Here is a 26,319-nt window from a genome sequence, read left to right on the forward strand (position 1 = left end):
AAAAAGAATACATTTGAATCAGTTCTAATGAGGTGGATGAAACTGGAGCCTATTATACAGAGTGAAGTAAGCCAGAAAGAAAAACACCAATACAGTATACTAACGCATATATATGGAATTTAGAAAGATGGTAACAATAACCCTGTGTATGAGACAGCAAAAGAGACACTGATGTATAGATCAGTCTTATGGACTCTGTGGGAGAGGGAGAGGGTGGGGAGATTTGGGAGAATGGCATTGAAACATGTATAATATCATGTATGAAATGAGTCGCCAGTCCAGGTTTGATGCATGATACTGGATGCTTGGGGCTGGTGCACTGGGACGACCCAGAGGGATGGTATGGGGAGGGAGGAAGGAGGAGGGTTCAGGATGGGGAACACAGATATACCTGTGGCGGATTCATTTCGATATTTGGCAACACTAATACAATATTGTAAAGTTTAAAAATAGAATAAAATAAAAAAAAAACACATGGCGATTTAAAAAAAATAAATAAATAAAATAAAATTTTCTTTCCATTTTTCCTGAATGGGACACCTTTGAATAAAAATTGTTTTAATTGTAGTAAAATGCACATAAAATTTACTAGCTTAACCACCTTTAAGTGCACAGTTCAGTGGTATTAAATACATTCACACTGTTGTACAACCATCACCAACTTCCAGCCACAGATCTTTTATCTTGCAGAAGTGAAAATCTGTACCGATTAAACAACAACTCCCCCCTCTCAGCATCTCCTGGCACCCACCATTTGACGTCCTGTATCCATGACTTTAGTACACTAGGTACCTCCTATTAGAATCATAAAGTATTTGTCCTTTGTGACTGGTTTATCCCCTTAGTTTAATTTCCTCAAGGTCAACTATATTGTAGCATGTGTCAGAATTTTCTTTTTTAAGGCCAGATAATATTCCACTATATGTATATGCACCACACTTTATTGATTCATCTGTCAATGGACTCTTGGTTGCCTCCACCTTTTTGCTATTGATAATAATGCTGTTATAACATGCATGTTAAGCTATCTCTTCAAGACCTTTCTTCCAATTCTTTTGGGTTTATACTCTACAGTAGAACTGCTAGGTCATATGATAATTGTATCTCTAACTTTTTCTGAGCAAACACCAACTTGATTTCCATAGTGGCTGAACTATTTTACATTCTTATAAGCAATGAGTAAGGTTTCTAATTTCTCTACATCCTTGCCAACACTTGTCATTTTCATTCTCTTTTCTTTGATAGCAGACATCTTAAAGTTTGTGAAGTGGCATTTCACTGTATTCTGAAAAGAATATCTTGGTTTCAAAAGTACTTAATTAAAAGTATTTTAGAGGCCACAGGTAGTAGCAACAGCTGTACCCAAGCCCATGTTCTCGTTCCCTTTGGGGCCATACTGTGCATGCTTCCTAATAAATAGGCACTTCAGGCACATTATACCAACATTCCAGGAGGCACAATTGTCTGGCTCATTTTGTCTCATCTCCTCTCTGTTTTTCATCTCAAGAGGGTATTTTTCAGAGCTTCCTTTGATGGGCAGATGATTATTGAGTATATATAAAAATTCCAATTCTTTTTTAAAAAATCAGTACATCTGTCAAAGCAGAGGGCAGGATGGAAGATGAGGAAACAGGATCTAGGTTCCCCTTGGCTATATACCTGGAGGACAGTAATTTCTAAGTAAATATTCATGGAATTATGTTGAGTGAATTAACCACAAGGAATGACAGTAGTGTCTACCATGCATATAAACCAGTCTCCAAAACTCTCCCTGAAAGTTATACTATTGTAAGATGCAGAAGAGAAGAAAACCAAATCAGAGTTCAGGAAAAGATGGCCAATTCAATGCTCCACCATCACAGCAGTCACATCTGGGTCTATGTGAAGCACTCCACACTTAGTGACCTATTTTGCCCTCACAACAGTACAAGGGGTTGGTACTGTTAGTTACCTTGTAAGACAAAGAAAACTGAGGTACATAGAGACAGAATTCTTTTTCCCCTGCTCTACCTCACTATTCTGTACTGTCTCCCTGGTGAAAATTATTCAGTAATGGATGAATTAACAAAGTCTTCCCAAAGCATCTATAGACCCTGTAATTCTCAAAGTGCTACAGTTTCACAGAAAGTCCTCCAAGGAGATAATCACCTTTGAAAAGATGTCCTCATTTCCCACAGCAAAATTCCATCTGTAAGACACTTAAAAGTTGTTTCCCTATAGGAACCTCTCTAGCACTAAGCAAAGCATTTATCCTTTTATTCTCAGAATTATGTGGTTATCAGTGGATAAAATTGTGGCAACTGAGGAAGACTGAGTCCAGAAATCTATCTCGGTAAGTTATTAAATCACATGCACATAAAACTAACAAATGAACAAAGAAACAAAACATGGTATCTGATGAAAATGTCTGTTGAAAATACCTGATGCTAAAAATGTGCTCTATTGGTAAAAAAAGGATCAACCTTTTCATGTAATTTGAAAAAAAAAATCAAATTAAAAGCAATTAAACTGAGACACTTTATAAAAAGAACATGTGAGAATGCTCTGATGTGCATACCTGAGGTGCAACTGATATTTTCTTCCTTAAATCATGAAGTCCAATGCTGGTTGTCCAGAACTCATCAATCAAAATGTCACCTTTGGGTTCTGACAATCTAAAAAGAGCAGCAATGAGGGAACTTTTTCCAGTTCCTGTTCTTCCCACAATGCCAACCTGTAAAGAGACTCAGGGAGATGAAGAATTAACAGGATGCAAAAAACCTAGGAGAAAACCTGATTGTTGAAGATGAATTTTCAAAGTTCTGTTATATATAAAGAATAGTCTATAGTTTCTCAAATATGGTCTTGGTGACATTTTGGATCAGATAATTCATTGTTGGGGGGTCAGGGGACTGTCATGTATATTGTAAGATGTTTGACAGTCGCCATGAACTCAACCCACTAGATACCAGATGCAATCCCCAAATCATGGCAACCAAAAATGGCAGATATTCATAAATGTCCCTGGTTGAGACCACCATCATCCCAAGCATATAGAATATAAACTAGAGTGATTTTTATGCCTTCTTAAGATGTCAGGCAGTTTTATTCAGATTCCCCTGAAGATGCTTAAGATGCTAAAAACTGTTTTCTGTGATTATCACATAGTATCCATTATGTGGTATGTTAAAGGGGGAGAACTGTATGTGCGTGTGGTGTATGTGTATACATGTGTATGGATGTGTGTAACTAAGATTTGTAAATAAAGCAAGATGACTTAAAAAAATAATCTGATGGCAGTGAAAAACCAGCAGTCTCTTAAGTGGTGCATAAGAAGTCAGCTTTCAAATTAGCTTTATTCTGGCTACCTAGGTAATTTGACCTTGAGAATCACATGGGTAGTTTTACAGAGATGTTAACAAGTCACAAGTGTTATACACAAACAAGTACTCACTTTCTCAGGGATGTTATTTAAGAAAAAATATTCTTTGGTAGAAAAATGAAATCACATCCTGATATTAAATATCTTAATTTTATTCTACCTTGAAACATCCAAAAATTAAAATATAAAATGAAGAATCTTAAAAGACAGAGGCCAGTAGACAGAGGCACATAATGAGATCAAAAACAACACAAACAAAATTTGCTATTTACATGGGACCTTTCATGGAGAGTACAAAAGGTATTTTATTAATAAATTAATACTTACAATTGAACATTGAAAAAATACATGTCAAGTGTTAATCTATTTATTAATACCAAAGCAGGGAGAAATTAAGTGACTAGCAATAAGATGAAAAAATCTATACAATGCAAGTTAAATGCTGGTAAGGAATGAAACTGCATTCAAATATGTATGCAGAAACTGTCCTTTTTTACCAATGAGTTTGAAAGTGAAAGAAAGTACTAGTCACTCAATCTTGTCTGACTCTTTGTGACCCCATGGAATGTAGCCCGCCAGGCTCCTTTGTCCACGGAATTCTCAAGGCAAGAATAGTAGAGTAGGGTGCCATTACCTACTCCAGGGGATCTTCCTGACCCAGGGATGAAGCCTGGGTCTCCTGCCTTGTAGGCAGATTCTTTACTGTCTGAGCCACCAGGAATGCACAACTACAAGTTCCCAGAAGGAAGCTTCCCAAGAGATTATTTCATTTCTATTTAGAATCTGGAAATGAGGAGGGTAGAAGACATGCTTTCGATTATTTGTAAATCAGTAAAAATTTTAAACTCATAGCTTTAAAGAGAACAATTAAATCTTTCTATGCGATATAATCAGAATTCTTAGAATTTTCATTTTTCTTATTTGAATACCTCTAAAGTTTTACAACTTAGTCTGTCAAATCAATCATGGAATTTCAAAAAAGAATTTATATTTATAGAGATTAAATGTAAGAAAAGTGGGTTTAGCTAATTTTATCATCTTACAAAGATAATATAATGTCTATAAGATATTTTGTTGTTGTTTAGTCACTCAACCGTGTCCGACTTTTTGTGACCCCATGGACTGCAGCACACCAGGCTTCCCTGTCCTTCACCATCTCCCAGAGCTTGTTCAAACTCATGTCTATCGAGTCAGTGATGCCATCCAACCATCTCATCCTCTGTCGACTCCTCCTCCTGCCTTCAATCTTTTGCAGCATCAGGGTCTTTCTGAATAAATCAGCTCTTCCCATCAGGGAGCCAAAGTATTAGAGCTTCAGCTTGAGCATCAATCTTTCCAACAAATATTCAGGGTTGATTTACTATAGGATTGATTGGTTTGATCTTCTTACAGTCCAAGGGACTCTCAAGAGTCTTCTCGAGCTCCACAGTTCAAAAGCATCAATTCTTCAGCATTCAGCCTTCTTTATGGTCTAACCCTTACATCCATATATGACTACTGGAAAAACCATAGCTTTGATTATATGGACTTTTTTTAGCAAAGTAATATCTCTGCTTTTTAATATGCTGTCTAGGCTTGTCATAGTTTTTCTTCCAAAGAGCAAACGTCTTTTAATTTCATGGCTGCAGTCACTGACCACAGTGATTCTGGAGCCCAAGAAAATAACATCTGTCACTGTTTCCATTGTTTCCCCATCTATCTGTGTCATGCAGTGATTGGACTGGATGCCATGATCTTCATTTATTGAATGTTGAATTTTAAGCCAGGTTTTTCACTCTCTCTCACATTCATCAAGTGGCTCTTCAGTTCCTCTTTGCTTTCTGCCATTAGGGTGGTGTCATTTGCATATCTGAGGTTATTAATATTTCTCCCAGAAATCTTGATTCCACCTTGAGCTTCACCCAGCCTGGCATTTCGCATGACGTACTTTGCATATAAGTTGAATAAGCAGGGTGAGAATATACAGCCTTGACGTACTACTTTCCTAATTTTTAAACAGTCTGTTGCTCCATGTCCAGTTCTAACTGTTGCTTCTTGACTTGCATACAGGTTTATCAGGACATTTTGCATCTTATTTTAAACTCTAATTCATTAACTTATATACAGAGTACATCATGAGAAACGCTGGGCTGGAAGAAGCACAAGCCGGAATCAAGATTGCCGGGAGAAATATCTATAATCTCAGATATGCAGATGACATCACTCTTATGGCAGAAAGTGAAGAGGAACTAAAAAGCCTCTTGATGAAAGTGAAAGAGGAGAGTGAAAAAGTTGGCTTAAAGCTCAACATTCAGAAAACGAAGATCATGGCAACTGGTCCCATCACTTCATGGGAAAGAGATGGGGAAACAGTGGAAACAGTGTCAGACTTTATTTTTCTGGGCTCCAAAATCAGTGCAGATAGTGACTGCAGCCATGAAATTAAAAGATGCTTACTCCTTGGAAGGAAAGTTATGACCAACCTAGATAGCATATTCAAAAGCAGAGACATTTCTTTGCCAACAAAGGCCCGTCTAGTCAAGGCTATGGTTTTTCTAGTGGTCATGTATGGATGTGAGAGTTGGACTGTGAAGAAAGCTGAGCGCCAAAGAATTGATGCTTTTGAACTGTGGTGTTGGAGAAGACTCTTGAGAGTCCCTTGGACTGCAAGGAGATCCAACCAGTGCATTCTGAAGGAGATCAGCCCTGGGATTTCTTTGGAAGGAATGATGCTAAAGCTGAAACTCCAGTACTTTGGCCACCTCATGTGGAGAGTTGACTCATTGGAAAAGACTTTGATGCTGGGAGGGATTGAGGGCAGGAGGAGAAGGGGACGACAGAGCATGAGATGGCTGGATGGCATCACTGACTTGATGGATGTGAGTCTGGGTGAACTCCGGGAGTTGGTGATGGACAGGGAGGCCTGGCGTGCTGCGGTTCATGGGGTCACAAAGAGTCGGACACGACTGAGAGACTGAACTGAACTGAATCCATACAACACACATGGCCCATTCTGTGCATATGGGCAGGTCATAGTATGTACATATGTAACTCATGTGTTCTGTGTACAGGCAGGCTTCAAAGACATTTTGGATTTGGTTCCAGACAATCTCAATAATGTGACTATCAAAAAGTAAAGCAAGTTTTATGAATTTTTTTAATTTAAATTTATTTATTTTAATTATAGGCTAATTACTTTACACTATTGTATTGGTTTTGCCATACATCAACATGAATCCGCCACAGGTGTACACGTGTTCCCAATCCTGAACCCCTCTCCCACCTCCCTCCCCATACCATCCCTCTGGGTCATCCTAGTGCACCAGCCCCAAGCATCCTGTTTCTTGCATCAAACCTGGACTGATAATTTGTTTCTTATATGATATTATATATGTTTCAATGCCATTCTCCCAAATCATCCCCCCCCCTTCTTCCACAGAGTCCAAAAGACTGTTCTAAACATCTGTGTCTCTTTTGCTGTCTCGCATACAGGGTTATCATTACCATCTTTCTTCTCTGTTCAAATAGATTTATGTTTATTCTATATTTTAGTCTACTAAGTGCACAATAGCATTATATATTAAAAAAAAGATGTACACACCTTAATCTCCAATACTTTATTGCTAAAAGAATGCTAACCATCATCCGAGCCTTAAAACACACTGATCACAGATCCCAGAATAACAAATATAATAATAATGAAATGGTTTGAAATATTGAGAGAATTATCAAAATGTGACACAGAAATATGAAGTTAGCAAATGCTGTAGGAAAAATGGTGCCAATGTACTTGCTTGACACAGTGTTGCCATAAAAGTACAATTTGTGAAAAAAAATTGCATTACCTGGATAAAAACAGGTATGCCTGTGTTTCTGGGTGTTCTTACACACAAATCAACCTACATCAGGACACAAATGAGTACTCTATCTGTGAGGATGTCTGGATGCTACCATGTTATCAGTTCTACTGAAACTGATCCATCTTTGCAAACAGGAACCTTTGTAGAATTTGAGTAAATGGTCTGAGATATATAGGGGCACTGAGAGCTGTTCATGATCACAGAACTGTGAACTCCAAACTCCAGTGAGAAGAATTAAAAAAAAAAAATAAATGGGGGACTTCCCTGGCAGTCCAGTGGTTAAGATTCTGGGCTTCCACTACAGGGGGTATGGGTTCAATCCCTGGTCAGAGAACTAAGACCCCACATGCTGCATGGCCACAGGCACCCCAAAAGAAAAAGGGTAACTCAAAGAAAATCTGGCTCTGGCTATCCTACAGTTCAGCCATCAAAGCTATAGTCTAAATGACTTTTCTGGGTAACCAAAGGGTTTTACCAATTGCACATGGAGAGTGTCACCAGTATCAGTAAGCTCAAATTCTTCAATCTAAAGACACTTGGAGGTCTTCCCTGGTGGCTCAGTGGTAAAGAATCCACCTGCCAGTATAGGAGTCAGGGTTCAATCCCTCGTCCAGGAGAATCCCACATGCCACAAAGCAACTAAGCTCATGCGCCACAACTATCGAGCCTGTGCTCTAGAACCTGGGAACCAAAACTACTGAGCCACATGCCACATCTACTGAATCTCTCACACCCTATAGACTGTGCTGTATAACAAGAGAAGACACCACAATGAGAAGCCCAGGCACCACAACTAGAGTAGCCCCTGCTCACCTCAACTAGAGAAAAGCCCGAGCAGCAACAGAGACCCAGCTCAGCTACAAATAAATAAATAAATAAAATTATAAAGACTCTTGGAGAAAATCTTATTTTATTTGCTTTACAATGGCTCCTCTCTGTTTTTCCAACCAGGCTGGTCTCTGATGATGACACCAACTTGTTAGACACTTGCACCTGGATCTCTCTCCACACATCAAGCTCAACGTATTCAACACCCAATGCCCTACACAAAACAACCCCTTTTTCGTCTTTCCCACGTTACTCTCACAACTTCTTTCCCAGGCTCAGGGGCTTAACTGTTCACCCTACTTCTCTGAATTCAGCATGGGGCCAAGCCCTGAAGACTACTTGTGCAGTGTTTTATGACTCAGTTCCTCATTTTAAGAGCCACAGTCAGCAGCGGAGTGCCAGGCTGCATTACCTTTAAAAAAACAAGTTAAACCCTTTCCTTAAAAGTAAACAGTGTAAATGAATTTGCAAAGTAAATACTAGCTATACTCAGCACTCTAAAAAAACATTTTCAAGGTGATGTTTTTACTTTCTAGACTTCTGTTTGTGTTCTTAAAGACACAAGTTCACATACATAAAATGGGATTAATATGAACATACTACTATGTGTTTTCATTTAGTATTTCATAAGAATATTTATTTTAATGGCTACAAAATATTATAGTGTATGTGATCATTTAACAAAGTCCCTACTACTGGATATTTAGGCAATCGCCAATAATTTACTATTATAAATAACTCTGTTAAATATCCTTGAAGCTAGATCTTTTTTGCAAACAACCTTAATCATTTCCTTCAGATAAATTCTCAGACGTGGAACTGCTGAGAATCAAGTATGAATATTTTCAGAGGAAGCTGTTAAGCTGTTAACCTACTCTTCAGAAATATGATACCATTTTCTACTCCCACTTGGTTCTCTGCACATTCACAAACCTGAGTGTTAAGAGCTTTGTTTTAATCGACATCAGTTTGATCCCCATAAGTGGAATTACTTTCCCATGACACTTTCCTGGAGGCACAGTAGCTCCAGGCTCCCTGCCTCCTGCATCTGCCCACTCTGGTCCACGTGCTCTCACTTCTCAGATTAAACTCCCAAAGGCTGGCTCTGTGCCCATGACTCCACCCCAGGATGTCTCCTCTATAAAACTGTCCCCACTGTCCCACATGTCCACAAGTCAGCTTCCTTGGGGTCACTCAGGAGTTGTCAGGTTTGAACATGAAAATGTCTGCTGCACACCTGGTAGCTGATTTTCCTGAATGCTCTGCATGTGCCTAGTTATTCACTCACTGGATCAGGGCATCATGCTTTTGCTTATGTTGACCCCACCTCCTAAGGAACTCTCACATGCATTTCTAATGAATGCATTTCTACCTGCTGAAACCCTAACCACACATCACTAAGTCTGTCTCGCATGCCTAAATCCTTGGAAATGCTCTCCCTGTCCCTTCATGTGGGCTTGTCCCAGCCCTAACAAATGTTATGTCATTTTTGTAAAAAAACTTCTATAAAAATTATGACCTCTTTCTAGTTTACAAAGCTAATATAGCCATTTTCTTATTTCTTCTGATGAACTGTACATGTTGAAAGCAGAGTCTGTATTGGATTTGACTGTCTTATTTGTATTACCTGTAGTGTCCTGAGAAAAACAAGCTTCCATTGGGAGCTGAGATTTTTAACTCAGGCCAGACAAATTTGTGGAAAATCTATTGTCATATTATTTAGGTATATGATAAACTGGACAGAGACAGATGCAGCAGATGGATCCTATAGTGGTAAACACAACTTCAAGTGGCCAACACTTCTTTCCTCATGGGACAGACAACTTTTGCAGTATAAGTGATTATGGTCATTTTACACCTGATGAAAATTATGGCCATCTTTATCCAAGCAATTACTCTGATCCCCATGCTGGGTGCTTTACATGTCTTATCTTGTTTAAGTTGTATAACAAACCTACAGGTTACATCCTATAGCTTCCATTTTGCAAAAGAAAAGATTGAAGCTTAGTTAGATGAACTAATCTGCCTGAAACATCAGAGCCCGTACGTTACAGGATGAGACTCAAATCCACATCCTCGGGCTTTTCTCCATCTGCTGATGGCCTCCTTATCACCTGGATGGCCTGGCACCTTATCATGTGCCTCTGTGTAGCCAGAACAGAGAAAGTGGGGAGAAGTGTAGTTGCAGTTAAAGGTATAGGTCTAACATAGAGATCCTACAACCAGAGAGTTAAAGCATGATGTGAATACAGGCATGTACCTGGTGAGTGGGAGCAAGAGTGTACCTGAGGTCAGGTGGGCCATGTGTCAGCAGGAAGAACCGGCACCCACAGCTGGGCTAAGAGAGAAACCTGCAATGAAGTGGGGCACATGGTGCCTGGGGAAACAGACCTTGTGCCCTGCTTGGGGAGAAAGACTCATTTTTTATCCCATCAGGTGGTGAAAGAGCTGCACATACACTGTTACACTCAGCTCTTTCTGACTCCAAGTTCAGGCAGGGCTGAGCCTGTGGGAAATCCCTCCAGTACCTGCAGGAGGCTGGTGTGGGAAAGGTGAGAGTAAGATGAAAATTACATGTGATGAAGACAGACTCCCCTGAAAAGACACAAATAAATACAGTAGAATCACACAGAATTAGATTATACTGTAAAGGCCTGATTCATAGAATATACAAGTAAGTAAATCTGTACAGTAAGTGACATAGAGCTCTCTAGTGCCTCCTGCTCAGTCACAATAGGGGTTTGGGTGATTCATGAGCTCAGTTCCAAACTGTCAAAGGACAATTCTTGGAAATCACAGGTCATCAGTCATCAAAAACTGCCTATGGGAGAGAAAGGACTTTACTTGGAGGTCCATTTTAAATGCAATGCTGAGAAAGTGATCTGAATGGGCCTGAGACTCTGCATTTCTAGGAAGTTCCAGGAGATGCAGGTGCTGCTGCTCTGGCACCACAGTCTGAGTCACAAGGAATGAGGAAGCTGGCAGGGGAAGGGGGACAAGCTGAGAGTGAAGGGAGGGGTTTCTAGGAAAGTATTATGTTCAAAAGGAGGAAAAGTAGGAAACTAATATTTTTGCACATTATAGCAAGGTCTAGTAAGCATCTATAAAAATGTATTATCTAAGTAATAGCTGTGGGCAAAACCAAAATCAGTCTACCTAGAAAGCTGGAAAATGCTTTAATATGATCCAGGAGTCTCTAAAATGATCATATCAACCACAAAATCATCTAAATGAAAAATTCAGCCCATGTTCAGAATCTAACCAGGAAGTCTAGGATGCTATTTACCTCATGCTGATTTTTTTTTTTTTAATTTTTGGCTATGATGGGTCATCATTGCTTTGTGCAGCCTGTCTCTAGTTGTGATGAGTGTGGGCTACTCCTTGTTGTAGTGCACGGATTTCTCACTGAGGTGGCTTTTTTTGTTGTTGAGCACAAGCTTTAGTAGCTGTGGCACGTGGACTCAGTAGTTGTGTACACAGGCTTAGCTGCTCTGTGGCATGTGGAATCTTCTCAGACCAGGAATTGAACCAGTGTCCCCTGAATTGGCAGGTAAATTCTTATCCACTGCACCACCAGGGAAGTCCTGGTTCTTTATTTTCATGTGTCATTTCTTCCATGGATTTAAATCCTGCACAGTACCTACTATACCCTCCTATTGATGCTAACTTCCAGGAATCAGGATAGAAGAGGAAATGAGGGAAAGAGAATAAATCCCCCCTTCTGCTGGGCTGGCTTACTCCCACGTCTCCTCCCCCACCCACAATAGCCTCTCTGAATCAAATCCAACACCAAAGGGGTGTCCTGGAGTGACGGGAGCTGGGACAGGTGAACAGGAGAGGGAACCTGTGATGTGCACAGGTGGGGTGAAATGTCTTCATGGACACACTGCCCACGTATCACCTCCCAACACTGTGTCAAGTTGCTGCAGTTATTAATTCAGTCTCCAAATTTAATTTGCCCTCAAACATTTTAGAATCTCAATAATCCTATGATTTGCAGGCTTTAAGAAGGAAGAATAAGAATGTTATGTTCCTACATAACCCTAAACCTTAACCCTAACCCTAACAAGTTGTACTACAGAGTTTCTTAGATAATTCATATTCTATGGATTTGGGGGAAATTTAAGACAAGTGTAAGTTAACACAATTACATTTACAATGGAAAATCTGACAGACACATTGTCTGAGAGTAAGAAAACATCATCTTCAGAGCTCTCAGGGACAAAATTGTATCAAGAGCTGTGGTGAGTTTTCCTGCCACGGCAGTTTACCTTCTTCCTGACCTACACTGGCACTGGATATGATTAGGACCAGCTTTTGCCCTGTGACTGACTGAAGCTGTCCCCTGGGTAGTATCTGGGGATTAAGTTTAATATTTATTTTTTCATTTTCATGTTACAAGGGTATCATTCATTAAATTACAGCTACAGTGCACTAGATGGGTCTGTGGTGGTAACAGTTTTAAAGAGCAGTTCTTTCAGTTATTCACAGAGTTGTCTTCTGTGTGTGTGTGTTTCTGGGTGCTCACACCTGTGTGTTACTCATGCACCCTTTCATCCAGCAGTCCCTCAGTACTCTCTCTGTGCCCTGCCACTTTCTGGGGGAACAAAGATGAAAATAAGATGCTCACTGATGTTAAAAAACCTCAAGATATTGTGAAATACAGACCTCAAACTGCAAAGCATGCCACAGGTACTATCTTCTATTTTAATTATGATAAAATTCACATAACATAAAATTTAACTACTTAACCATTTTAAGTGGACAGTTTGGTGTTCAGTACATTCACATTGTTGTGCAACCAAGCTCGAGAATTATTTTTTGCCTCATAAAACTGATATTCTACACCTTTTAGACAAACAACTCCCCATCTCCCCTCTCGCAGTCCCTGGAGACCACCATCTGACTTCCTGTCTTTTTGAATTTGACTGCTCTAGGAAACTCCAGAGAAGGCAATAGCACCCCACCCCAGTACTCTTGCCTGGAAAATCCCATGGATGGAAGAGCCTGGTAGGCTGCAGTCTATGGGGTCGCTAAGAGTCGGATACAACTGAGCTACTTCGCTTTTACTTTTCACTTTCATGAATTGGAGAAAGAAATGGCAATCCACTCCAGTGTTTTTGCCTGGAGAATCCCAGGGACGGTGGAGCCTGATGGGCTGTCCTCTATGCGGTAGCACAGAGTCGGACATGACTGAAGCGACTTAGCAGCAGCAGCGGCAGGAAACTCACATGAGCAGAATCAGCTTTCATTTCTTTTGTGTCTGGTTTATTTCATTTAGCAAGATATCCTCAAGGTTTATCCATAAGTCAGAATTTTTCTTCCTTTTTAAGACTGAATAATATTTCATTGTAAGGATTTAGTTCCTTCCAACTTTTGCCTGCTATGACCACAGGTGTACTGTAAATGCTATGTTAAAAGAAAATATAAGACACTAAGGAAGAATTGAGAGTCTCGAAGACACATTAGAGTTGCCTCAGAAAATGAGGAGACTTTCACCATCCAGATGATGGAGGGGACGGGTCTCTCAGGTTGAGGGACATAGTGCACACTAGAAGCTGGGAGGACATAGCTTTGGGAGCACTTACACACAACCCAAGTGCAGGAGTGTGTGTAAATCAGGAGACATCTTGGCTGCAGAGGCAGAGGGGGCAAGGGATTCCTACCACCTTGTCTGTTCTGGTTTAGCCTCTTCTTCAAGAGTCTTCTCTGGTCCCAGTTGAGGGTCCCAATCTAAGTGTGGAAGGAACATCACCAGCAGACATGGATGCTGGCAGGTCCAGGTTACTAGCCTCTCTGCCGTCTCAAATGTGAATCATCCCTGCTCCCTTCAATTTGCTTTTGACTCTGAGTGAGTCTCTGGGCCCTGTCTCCATCTGGGGTTCTGGTTCCTCACCTGTGACTGAGTCATGATTCTGGTTCCTCTCCAGTGGCTATGAGCTCAGCCCACACCTCCTATTGGAGTGGATTTGGGGCTGTGCTGTGGTTCTACCAGCAGCCCACCCAGGCCAGTAAAAGTCAGATCTGTGCTTCAGAAAGAAGCAGTCTTCGGGGTGGGGCAGGGCGATGGCAGTTCAGTGTCGGTGAATGGAGGACAAGTCTACAGGAAGGGCCAATGGGGAGAGGAGGCAGCAGCAACCAGAGGGCACCATGGGAGGAGGAGGAAATCTCAGAAATACAAAGAAGAAAAGATGGAAAGCAGGTTAAGATTGAGCACTGGAGCCCAGGACCCATCTACCACCATGAGGGAGCTCATTATACAAGGAAATATTGCTAGTGTCCCCATTTCATGGTCAGTTTCCAAGAAAGATTCATCTATAATGTCACTGATCTAATCTGCATCCATTAGGAATAGAGTCCCCCTGACACACTGACAAAGAAGCCAAGAGCAGATGTGGTGCTAAATCTTTAGCTGGATTTTAAAGAGGCAAATGGCTTAAACTAACCTTTTCTCTTTGATTAATGAATGTGTCACCCAGGTTCTTCAATACCAGAGGCCGGTCCAAGCTGTACCTGAAGTTAACATTACTAAAATAAATCCATCCTTCATCAGGCCAGGATGGTGGTGGACGATACTCAAGTTCCCAGGGTGCTTCTTTTTCAAGGTCTGTATATTCAATGCCCCTTTCTACTGAAATCATCTGAAACACATATGACATCACATGAGTTAGTATCAGAGGGTCTGGATGTTTAGAGACTGTAAGTGAAACGTTCTGCTTTTATACCTTCAAATTTGCTTTTACGTGGTATAGAATATCAGGTAACTATAGTCAGTATCTTGTAATAACCTATAATGAAAAATAATTTCAAAAAAAATATATATGTATATGTATAACTAAATTACCTTGCTGTGTACCTAAAACATTGTAAGTCAACTGTACTTCAATAAATATATATATTAAGAAAAAAAAAAAAAAAGAATATCTCACGTCTTAGCATCCTCAAAGGACAGAAGTAGGAGTCTTATGAGGCCTTGGATGATTTGCAGATTTGTTCACCATCTTCAACATTTTTACTCAGGACTACTTCCTTCAACTTTATATTAAAGCTAAAAGAATTAGAGAAATGAATGTTTAAGATTTTATTGATCTACCTTTCAAATCTGAATTTGAAAAACAAGAGATTTTTTTCAAAGAAAAGAACACTTATGGACACCAATTAGTAATGTGTGGTTACAGAAGGGCCACATGTTACAGATGAGCAGAACTGGATGGTCATCAAACCTCATTTTAATAATTAGTTATATTCTACCTCTGTTAGAAGACTGAAATGAAAAGACTTAATTTTTATTGTTTTTCTCCCTTTAGGAGGAGGTGCAAATATTTTTTTTAAAAAGTGTACAATTTACATATTGACTAAGGCTTATTAAACAACTATAACCCCACATCTTAGAGAGCACATTTTGAGAGACAGCTTATCCTACCAGAAAGAAGGGCTTCCAGCAATTTCAGGTGCGCATCACATACAAGGATAAATGATTAAATGGGGTGGAAGGCAGAGCAAACTATTAATTAAATAAACAAACCTCAAAGTAATGAATTCTTTTTTTAACCAAAAATGAGGAATTACCCCTTAAAAAACAAAGATAAAAAAGCTGCTAAGAAATCAGTTCATATTCTCTCCAGAATTTCATAACCTCCCTCTTGCAGAGACATTTACTATACTTGAGGACAGCTTGTAATGAATATAAAACTTGACATGGAATACATAAAACTGAGAAAAAGATGCATATATTTTATTTAACATTAACTTTAAGCAGATGGATGGGAATTAAAAAAAAAAACAACAAAACCTCTGTTAATGATGATGCAAAAGGATAGTTTTACATTAGAATTGCTTTTATACCATTAAAAGCAAGAACTTGAAAAGACTAAGAATGTAAAGATAAATATCACCATATTCTCAACTTCAGCACTTTGTCTGACACACCACTGGAACATCCCCATAAGTGTGGGGGTGACAGACAGGACCAGGCCAACCTCTGCAGGATTCAAAGCTAAATAAGGAAGAAGAAGAATAGTCAGTGTCCTTTTCAACTCCTCACCCAGGTCCTTCTGTCACTTTATGAAGACTCCTTTATTTTTATAATTTTTATTGGAGTGTAATCGATTTACAAAGTTGTGCTAGATTCAGGTGTACAGTAAAGTGAATTAGCCATACGTGTACATATAATCCATTTTTTCTAAAATTATTTTCCCACATAGGCCATTACAGAGTATTGAGTAGAGTTCCCTGTGCTATACAGTAGGTCCTTAATAGTTATCTATTTTATATTAATATATAGTAGTGAGAAGAGTTCTCTATGATATTTTAATCATTTGCATGTAATGATAATATTACTCATAATATTACTGTCTATTGATTGAGACCATAACATGATGAAAAAAATATGAATTTAAAAAGAATTAAGAAAGGTGATTTTATTAAGCCCAACTGGCTTGACATACACTTGACAGTATTATATAGGTGAGGATCATGTCATTTTTCAGACTTTCATCACTAAAGCTTTAATTATCATTATGTAATCTCTCTGTGACAAAATATGGTCCACTGGAGAAGGGAACAGCAAACCACTTCACTATTCTTGCCTTGAGAATCCCATGAACAGAATGAAAAGGCAAAAAGATAGGACACTGAAAGATGAACTCTCCAGGTTGGTAGGTGCCCAATATGTTACTGGAGACCAGTGGAGAAATAACTCCAGAAAGAATGAAGAGGCGGAGCAAAAGCAAAAACAACACCCAGTTGTGGATGTGACTGGTGATAGAAGTAAAGTCCAATGCTGTAAAGAGCAATATTGCATAGGAACCTGGAATGTCAGGTCCATGAATCAAGGCAAATTGGAAGTGGTCAAACGTGAGATGGCAAGAGAGAAAGTCAACATTTTAGGAATCAGCGAACTAAAATGTACTGGAATGGGTGAATTTAACTCAGATGACCATTATATCTACACTGTGAGCAGGAATCCCTTAGAAGAAATGGAGTGGCCATCATAGTCAACAAAAGAGTCCGAAATGCAGTACTTGGATGCAATCTCAAAAATGACAGAATGATCTCTGTTTGTTTCCAAAGCAAACCATTCAATATCATAGTAATCCAAGTCTATGCCCCGATCAGTAATGCTGAAGAAGCTGAAGTTGAACAGTTCTATGAAGACCTACAAGACCTTCAAGAACTAACACCTAAAAAAGATGTCCTTTTCATTATAGGGGGCTAGAACACAAAAGTAGGAAGTCAAGAAATACCTGGAGTAACAGGCAAATTTGGCCTTGGAGTACAGTCGAGTCCAGCTCTACGGCACAGGTTCCCGAAATTGCAGCATGCCAAAAGAATGAGAAACACTCAAGAAAGTTACAGTGGGGATCAGGGGACCAACACCACCATAAGGTCAAGGCACCCAAACTGATCTCAAGTCTGCTTTGTTACACTTTTTGAGAATTGCTTGTATGTGTTTACATGAACATAGCAGACCACGTGGCCTTCAATGATAACCCTGTGCAGTTAATGTTTCACATTTTTATATCCCTGTTTTTCTGCCTCAAGGATAGAGACCCAGTTAATCTTTATGTGCCTCCCAGGCACCAACAATAGGAACAGCCTGTTGATGGTTTTCCATCCCCAGCTGCACATCCTGCTTTCAGGATGATTTTTGTTCCTTCTTGGATTTCTTTAGGAGTCACATACTGAGCCATGTCCTCTCAGCAAGATTGTTTAATTCTTTTGCCAGGCCTTTTAGTAGGCCTGTCTCCTACAAGGTACAGAATGAAGCAGGGAAATGGCTAATAGAGTTTTGCTAAGAGAACACTGGTCATAGCAAACACCCTCTTCCAACAACACAAGAGAAGACTCTATACATGGACATCACCAGACGGTCAATACCAAAATCAGACTGATTATATTCTTTGAAGCCAAAGAAGGAGAAGCACTATACAGCCAGCAAAACAAGACTGGGAGCTCACTGTGGCTTAGATCATGAACTCCTTATTGCCAAATTCAGACTTAAACTGAAGAAAGTAGGGAAAACTACTAGGCCATTCAGATATGACCTAAATCGAATCCCTTATGATTATACAGTGGAAGTGAGAAATAGATGCAAGGGATTAGATCTGATAGAGTGCCTGAAGAATTATGGACAGAGGTTTGTGACATTGTACTGGAAGCAGGGATTAAGACCACCCCAAGAAAAAGTAATGCAAAAAGACAAAATGGTTGTCTGAGGAGGCCTTAAAAATAGCTGTGAAAACAAGAGAAGCAGAAGGCAAAGGAAAAAAAAGGAAAATATACCCATTTGAATGCAGAATTCCAAAGAATAGCAAGGAGAGATAAGAAGCCTTCCTCAGTGATCAGTGCAAAGAAATAGAGGAAGACAATAGAAAGAGAAAGACAAGAGTTCTCTTCAAGAAAATTACAGATACCAAGGGAACATTTCATGCAAAGATGGGCACAAAAAGACAGAAATGGTAGGGACTTAACAGAAGAAGAAGATATTAAGAAAAGGTGACAAGAATACACAGAAGTACTACACAAAAAAAGATCTTCATGACCCAGATAATCACGATAATGTGATCACTCACCTAGAGCCAGATATCCTGGAATGTGAAGTCAAGTGGGCCTTAGGAAGCATCACTACAAGCAAAGCTAGTGGAGGTGATAGAATTCCAGTTGAGCTAATTCAAATCCTTAAAGATGATGCTGTGAAAGTGCTGCACTCAATATGCCAGCAAGTTTGGAAAACTCAGCAGTGGCCGCAGGACTGGAAAAGGTCAGTTTTCATTTCAATCCCAAAGAAAGGCAATGCCAAAGAATGCTCAAACTACCACACAATTGCACTCATCTCACATGTTAGCAGGAGAAGGCAATGGCAACCCACTCCAGTACTCTTGCCTGGAAAATCTCATGGACGGAGGGGCCTGGGGGCCTGCAGTCCATGGGGTCACTAGGAGTCAGACACGACTGAGCGACTTCACTTTCACTTTTCACTTTCCTGCATTGGAGAAGGAAATGGCAACCCACTCCAGTATTCTTGCCTGGAGAATCCCAGGGATGGGGAGCCTTGTGGGCTGCCGTCTGTGGGGTCTCACAGAGTCGGACATGACTGAAGTGACTTAGCAGCAGCAGCAGCACACGTTAGCAAAGTAATGTTCAAAATTCTTCAAGCCAGGCTTCAACAGTACGTGAACTATAAACTTCCAGATCAAATTGCTAACTTCCTTTGGATCATAAAAAAAGCAAGAGAGTTCCAGAAAAACATCTACTTCTGCTTTGTTGACTATGCCAAGGCCTTGACTGTGTGCATCACAACAAACTGTGGAAAATTCATAAAAAGATGGGAATACCAGACCACCTGACCTGCCTCCTGAGAAATCTGTACTCAGGTCAGGAAGCAACACTTAGAACTGGACGTGGAACAACAGACTAGTTTCAAATAGGGAAAGGAGTATGTCAAGGCTGTATATTGTTACTCTGTGTATTTAACATATGCAGTGTACATCATGAGAAACGCTGGGCTGGATGAAGCACAAGCTGGAATCAAGATTGCCGGGAGAAATATCAATAACCTCAGATATGCAGATGACACCACCCTTATGGCAGAAAGCAAAGAAGAACTAAAGAGCCTCTTGATGAAAGTGAAAGAGGAGAGTGAAAAAGCTGGCTTAAAGCTCAACATTCAGAAAACTAAGATCATGGTATCTGGTCCCAACACTTCATGGCAAATAGATGGGGAAACAGAGAAAACAGTAACAGATTTTATGTTGGAGGGCTCCAAAATCACTGCAGATGGTGACTGCAGCCATGAAATTAAAAGATGTTTGCTCCTTGGAAGAAAAGCTATGACCAACCTAGACAGCACATTAAAAGGCAGAGACATTACTTTGCAACAGAGGTTTATCTAGTCAAATCTATGGTTTTTCCAGTAGTCATGTACGGATGTAAGAGGTGGACTATAAAGAAAGTTGAGCACCGAAGAACTGATGCTTTTGAACTGTGATGTTGAGAAGACTCTTGAGAGTCCCTTGGACTGCAAGGAAATCCAACAAGTCCATCCAAAGGAAATCAGCCCTGAATATTCATTGGAAGGAGTGATGCTGAAGCTGAAACTCCAATACTTTGTCCACCTGATGCGAAGAACTGACTCATTTGAAAAGACCCTGATGCTGGGAAAGATTGAAGGCTGGAGGAGAAGGGGACGACAGAGGATGAGATGATTGGATGGCATCACCGACTCAATGGACATGAGTATGGATAAATTCCAGAAGTTGGTGATGGACAGGGAGGCCTGGCATGCCATAGCCCATGGGGTCACAAAGATTGGACACAACTGAGCGACTGAACTAAACTGAACTGAATCCTACTTTCTATGTAGAATGTAGCTGCAATTGAAACCATGAAAACAAGGCAATCAATTCTAGGAGCCAGTGCTTTTAAATCTAAAGTATTAATCTCATTTTTCATTATTAAAAAGTATGATTCAGTGTTATTACTATGAAATAGTTAGGGATGGTGAGTTCATGCCACAAATACCCACACCTGCTCATCTTGTACCCACAGAGCAGTGAGGATATTAATCTTTGCTAGATAGAATCTTTCTCACCCCAGAGCACTAGTACCTACAACTAAGAGATCTGAGTAGACCTAAAGCTAAAACTTACACTCTCAGTTGTTTGAAAAGCTTAATGAGAAACTTGATTCTCCCCTCCCAACAACAGGACACTAGCTGGAATGTTTAGAATGTCATCTTGCCACAGCCATGTAGACCTCAACACATTCAAAGAAACATGAAAATATAAAAGGTCTCAACCAGAATAAACAAAGAAACTACCCAAAGCAATCTATAGATTCACTGTAATCCCTATCAAATTGCCAATGACATTTTTTACAGAATTAGAACAAAAAAATTTACAATTTGTATGGCAACATGAAAGGCCGTGAGTAGCCAAGGGAATCTTGAGAAAGAAAAACGAAGCTGAGGGAATCAGGCTCCCTGTCTTAAAACTATACTACCAAGCTTTAGTAATTAAAACAGTATGATACTGGCACCAAAAACAGAAATATAGATCAATGGAACAGGATTGAAAGTACAGAGATAAACCCATGCACCTATGTCACCTAATCTACAACAAAGGAGGCAAGAATATATAATGGAGAAAAGGCAGTCTATTCAATAAATAGTGTTGGCAAAACTGGACAGCTTCTTATAAAAGACTGAAATTAAAATACTCCCTAACACCACACACAAAAATAAATTCAAAATGGATTACAGACATAAATGCAAGACTATACACTATAAAGGAGAAGGAAATGGAACCCACTCCAGTATTCTTGCCTGGAGAATCCCATGGACAGAGGAACCTGACAGGCTATAGTCTGTGGGGTCTCAAGAGTCGGACATGACTTAGCAACTAAACTACTACTACTAAAATTCACATTGGAGAAGGAAATGGCAACCCACTTCAGGATTCTTGTGTGGAGAATTCCATGGAAAGAGGAGCCTAGAGGGCTGCAGTCCATGGGGTCACAGAGAGCCAGACACGACCGAGTGACTAACACACAGACACTATACTCTCAGATGAAAAGACATAGAACACCCTCTGACATAAACTGCAGTCATAACTTTTGATCTACCTCTGAAAGTAGTGAAAATAAAATTAAAAAGTAACAAATGGGGCCTAATTAAACTTAAGGCTTTTGCACAGCAAAGGAAACCATAAACAAAATGAAAAGACAACACATAGAATAGGGGAAAATATTTTCAAATTAAATGACTAACTAGGGATTACTCTCCAATATATACAAACAGTCCATGCTGTTCAATATCAAAACAAACAAATAACCCAATCAAGAAATGGGCAGAAGATCAAAAATGGCATTCTGCAAAGAAGACATACAAATGGCCAAAAAAGCACATGAAAAGATGGTAAATGTCTCTAATTATTAGAGAAATGCAAATCAAAACTGCAATGAGGTATCACCTCATACCAGTCAAAATGACCATCATCAAAAAGCCTACAAACAATAAATGCTGGACAGGATGTGGAGAAAAGGAACCCTCCTATACTGTTAGTGGGAATGTTAACTGGTAAAGCCACTATACAGAACAATATGAAGGTTCCTTTAAAAACTAAAAATAGGACTACATATGATCTAGCAATCCTACTCCTGGGCATAAATCCAGAGAAACCCATAATTCCCCCATTGTTCATTGCAGCACTATTTATAATAGCCAGAACATAGAAGCAAACTAAATGTCCACCAACAGAAGAATGAATGAAGAGGTGGTACATATATACAATGGACTATTACTCAGACATAAAAAGGAAGAAATAATGCCATTCGCAGCAACATGGATGGACCTAGAGATTGTCATAATGAGCGAAGTAAGTCAGACAAAGACAGATAGCATATGATATTGCCTATATGTCGAATCCAACAAAAGGCTACAAATGAACTTATCTACAAAACAGAAATATAGTTACTGATGCAGAAAATGCCAGGGTAAGAGAGGAGAGGGATAATTTGAAAGATTGATACTTACACACTCCTATATATAAAATAGTTAACTAATAAGGGCCTACTATAAAGTACAGGGAACTCTGTAATGACTTATACAGGAAAAGAATCTAAAAAAGAGTAGATATATGTATAGCAGATTCACTTTGCTGTACACATGAAGTATTGTACACTAAAACAATAGTGCAAATCAAATATATCCCCAATAAAATTTTTAAAAGATAAAGATAAAAGAATTGCTCAAGTAAGTCAAAGCAGGCACCCAAGTCAACACAGGTCTGCTGGAACAGGTATGTTCATACTTGGTCTTTATTCCTGAAGATTCCAAAAGCCAAAAAGAAAAATTCTTTCCAATAAGGCAATTTATTTGAAGTATTACTTAAAATGCAAATTACTAAAAAAATGTATGCAGCCCAATGTTCATGAGGTAGTAAAAAAGGAATCCAAAATAAGGGGGATATATGTATAACAGACTTGGGTTTCCCAGGTGGCTCAGTGGTAAAGAATCTGCCTGCTAATGCAGAAGACACAGGTTCAATCTCTGGATCCGGAAGATCCCCTGAAGAAGGAAATGGCAACTCACTCCAGCATTCTAGAAAATCCCACGGACAGAGGAGCCTAGCAGGCTGCAGCCCATGGGGTTTCAAAGAGCTGACATGGCTTAGAGACTGAGAACACAGTAACAGATTCACTTGGCTGCACATCTGAAATGAATACAGCACTGTAAAGCAATATTGTTTTAAAAAAGGACTCAACAAGGATCTACCATAAATAAATAAATGGAAAAAAAGATAAAAGTTCTCATCAAGATGCAAATGACTTCACATGGACCACACTGTGGAGTCACATGCTACAAACACTTTAATACAATTCATTAGAACCAAAGAGTATGTATTAGACAAGATAGCAAGAGTTTAAATTAATACCTAGAAATGAAGCTATAAACTGTAAGAATTCCATAAATAATCAGATTTTTACTTACCATCTGCCAGAATGAGGGCTCCAAAGGCAACAACAGTGACAAAGATGGCGCAAATGACATCTAGATACACAGCGAGCCATCGGGACGTCGTCAAAAGCAGGAACCAAGCCTCTGGATTTGTTAGTAAGTATAATCAATAAATATAAAAACCATGTTAGCTGTTTCTAATGAAGGAGAGCATTTTGCTTAGTTAAGCATTTACACAAAGTAGAACCGCAAAGTTACACATTCAAGGAAGCTGAAGATTCCAGAAAGCTAGGTTCTGACAAAGACAGCACATAGCACATATAGAATCAGTCCAGCACCTTTATGAGAAGCATACACTGAAAACCTCAACTCACAGGTTATCAACAGAAATATAATCATAAAGAAAAAGAGGGGAAAATGTCTAATTGGCACATTTCCTGCAGTGCTGGACCTCAACATGAAGGTCATCCTCTCACATGTCGACTGTTTCCAGCCCTCTGATAGCAGACAGAACAGTTCACACTGTTTCCAGGACCTTCTGCACTCATTACACGGCCCTACATGTGTCTACTTTTAGGAGCCAATATCTAAAGGACCATCAGCTTATAAGATCTGCATGTGGCTTTCTAAATGCAGTCATGATCTTCAAAACAGGATAAAGATTAGAGAAATAGATCAAAATTTTACAGACTTAGTGGAAATTCTAAAATTTCTTCCTAGAAAAACTTCACTGATACAAAGTATAATCAAGTGGGTGGCAAATCAGGAAATTATGTTCCTCAATCATATCTGCCACCCTGCATACTCTGAAAGGAGAGTCAATAAACTAAAGTTTATGGGCCAAGAACAGCCACCACCTGGTTCTGTAAAGTTTCACTGGAACACAGCCCCGGCCATTTGCTGACATATTATCTTTGTCTGTCTTTGTGCTACAACAGCAAAGGTGAGTAGCTGCAGCAGCGACTGCTGCTGCTAAGTCACTTCAGCTGTGTCTGACTCTGTGCGACCCCATAGACAGCAGCCCATCAGGCTCCCCCGTCCCTGGGATTCTCCAGGCAAGAACACTGGAGTGGGTTGCCATTTCCTTCTCCAATGCATGAAAGTGAAAAGTGAAAGTGAAGTTGCTCAGTCGTGCCCAACTCTTAGCGACCTCATGGACTGGAGCCTACTAGACTCCTCCATCCATGGGATTTTCCAGGCAAGAGTACTGGAGTGGGGTGCCATTGCCTTCTCTGGCAACAGTGACAGTACAGTACAAAAAGCCTACAAATTTTTTTCTATCTGGATCTTTACAGACAAGAACAAAAAAAAAGTTTCTTAACTCCTGCCCTAAAGAGAGAGAAAACCACAGGGCACAGTGATGGAAGGACAAATGACAACACAAACAAGGCGGGGGAGAAAAGCAGGGGTGATGGGGAAGAGGGCCACACAGTGGGATGCTGAGAGGAAGGGGTGGGGGAAGCAGGTGTGCAGAGGGGGATGAGGGGCGGCACAGAGAGAGGTAGCAGTAGCCAGGCCACCTGAGAAGAAGGTCAGGCCTCAGAAGGCAGGAGACCTCATCCTTTGAAATCATCTCGAGAAACTTACAGACCTGAGTGCAAATCCTGGTGTGCGTGGAACAGTTTCTGAAACTTGTGTTCGGCTTTGTATGCCCGGATGATCCCAAGTCCCTGGAGAGAAGATGCTAAATGAGAAAACACTGGACTCCGTGCTGGGGAAGCAGAGACAGACACACCACAGAGAAAGTCAGGGAGGCTGGGTATGAGGAAACCACTGCCTCCCGGGCTCTGTGGTCACACGTCCTGCCAAAGGGCACACCCAGGACTACCTGGAGGGCTGCCCGGGGAAGGAAGCTGCCCCTTTTGGAGAGGATCCTCCATGTGACCCTCAAACTCCTGTTCACATCAACTTTCACTTTAATAAGCTGGAAGTTAAAGATTCTCTTTGAATCCCTCTTTGACCAAATTCAAATTGAAGCTAGATTTAGGTAAAGGAACTCATTATTAACTAATTCATCAAAGCCCTCTCAAATACACCTCCCTCCAAATTCTTCTGGCATCTCTCCAAGTGGAAATTGTTCACAATTAAATATATATATATATACACACACACACACATATATATATATATATATATATATATATATATATATATATATATATACCGGGTCATGGAGTAGCCGGTACTGCACCACCCTTGTGCCCACAGGACCCGGCAGATGAGGAGTCTTTGAATGGTCTTGACTTCCACTCTGGGAGCCTGATGGATGTTTTTATAACTGCCTGCTGGATACCTGTCCTGGTGTTTGGAGGTCACTGTGGCATGTGACACTCACATCATCCTTTTAGAATCTGACAGTGGCCTTAGTGTCCATTCTCTTTTGAGTGATTTCATGTGGGTTTTGGGTCTGGTGTCACATGACTGGTCGTTTGTTTCCTGCCATCTTCTCTAAGAGCACACTGACCACGAGCACCGGGGTCAGGCTCCTGCCCATCAGGGAACAGGTGAGCTGTAGGCTGCAGGGCAGGGAGGACCCCTTACGGTTCTCATTCTCCACTGTGAACAAGGCTGTAACTTGCTGTTGTCAGGGGCAGACTGTAAGACTATGACCTCTGTCTGGGACGAGTGATAACTTGTGTTGTATCAGCAGGAAATACTGACATCACCTTGTTACCTGTGCGTCTCCTGAGAAGAGCTATTAGTAAAACCTGGGGGTTTATCATTTATCTTTAAGGAGGCTATGGAGATTTTATAAAATGATAGGGAAAAAAGTCAAGGGGGAGAAGTCCAAATTATTTTCAGGGCCTGACTCCTTAGCCTAACATCCGAATATC

General features: G+C 40.1%; 2 protein-coding genes across 2 annotated transcripts in view; both read right to left on the bottom strand.

Annotated features, from left to right (window-relative positions):
* LOC123464538 (ATP-binding cassette sub-family C member 4-like) overlaps positions 1-26,319 on the bottom strand; it is a gene marked incomplete at its 5' end in the record, with an annotated part of 335,503 nt that overhangs the window by 47,199 nt on the left and 261,985 nt on the right.
* LOC123464837 (ATP-binding cassette sub-family C member 4-like) overlaps positions 1-26,319 on the bottom strand; it is a 152,740-nt gene that overhangs the window by 41,019 nt on the left and 85,402 nt on the right. The window contains 5 exon segments of the mRNA XM_045162479.1: positions 2,558-2,713; positions 14,475-14,669; positions 15,924-16,024; positions 23,519-23,629; positions 25,077-25,196. Of these exon segments, the coding sequence (XP_045018414.1) occupies positions 2,558-2,713; positions 14,475-14,669; positions 15,924-16,024; positions 23,519-23,629; positions 25,077-25,196 (683 nt within the window).

The sequence above is a fragment of the Bubalus bubalis genome, chromosome 13 (genome assembly GCF_019923935.1).
Source record: "Bubalus bubalis isolate 160015118507 breed Murrah chromosome 13, NDDB_SH_1, whole genome shotgun sequence".
Taxonomy (NCBI): Eukaryota; Metazoa; Chordata; class Mammalia; order Artiodactyla; family Bovidae; genus Bubalus; species Bubalus bubalis.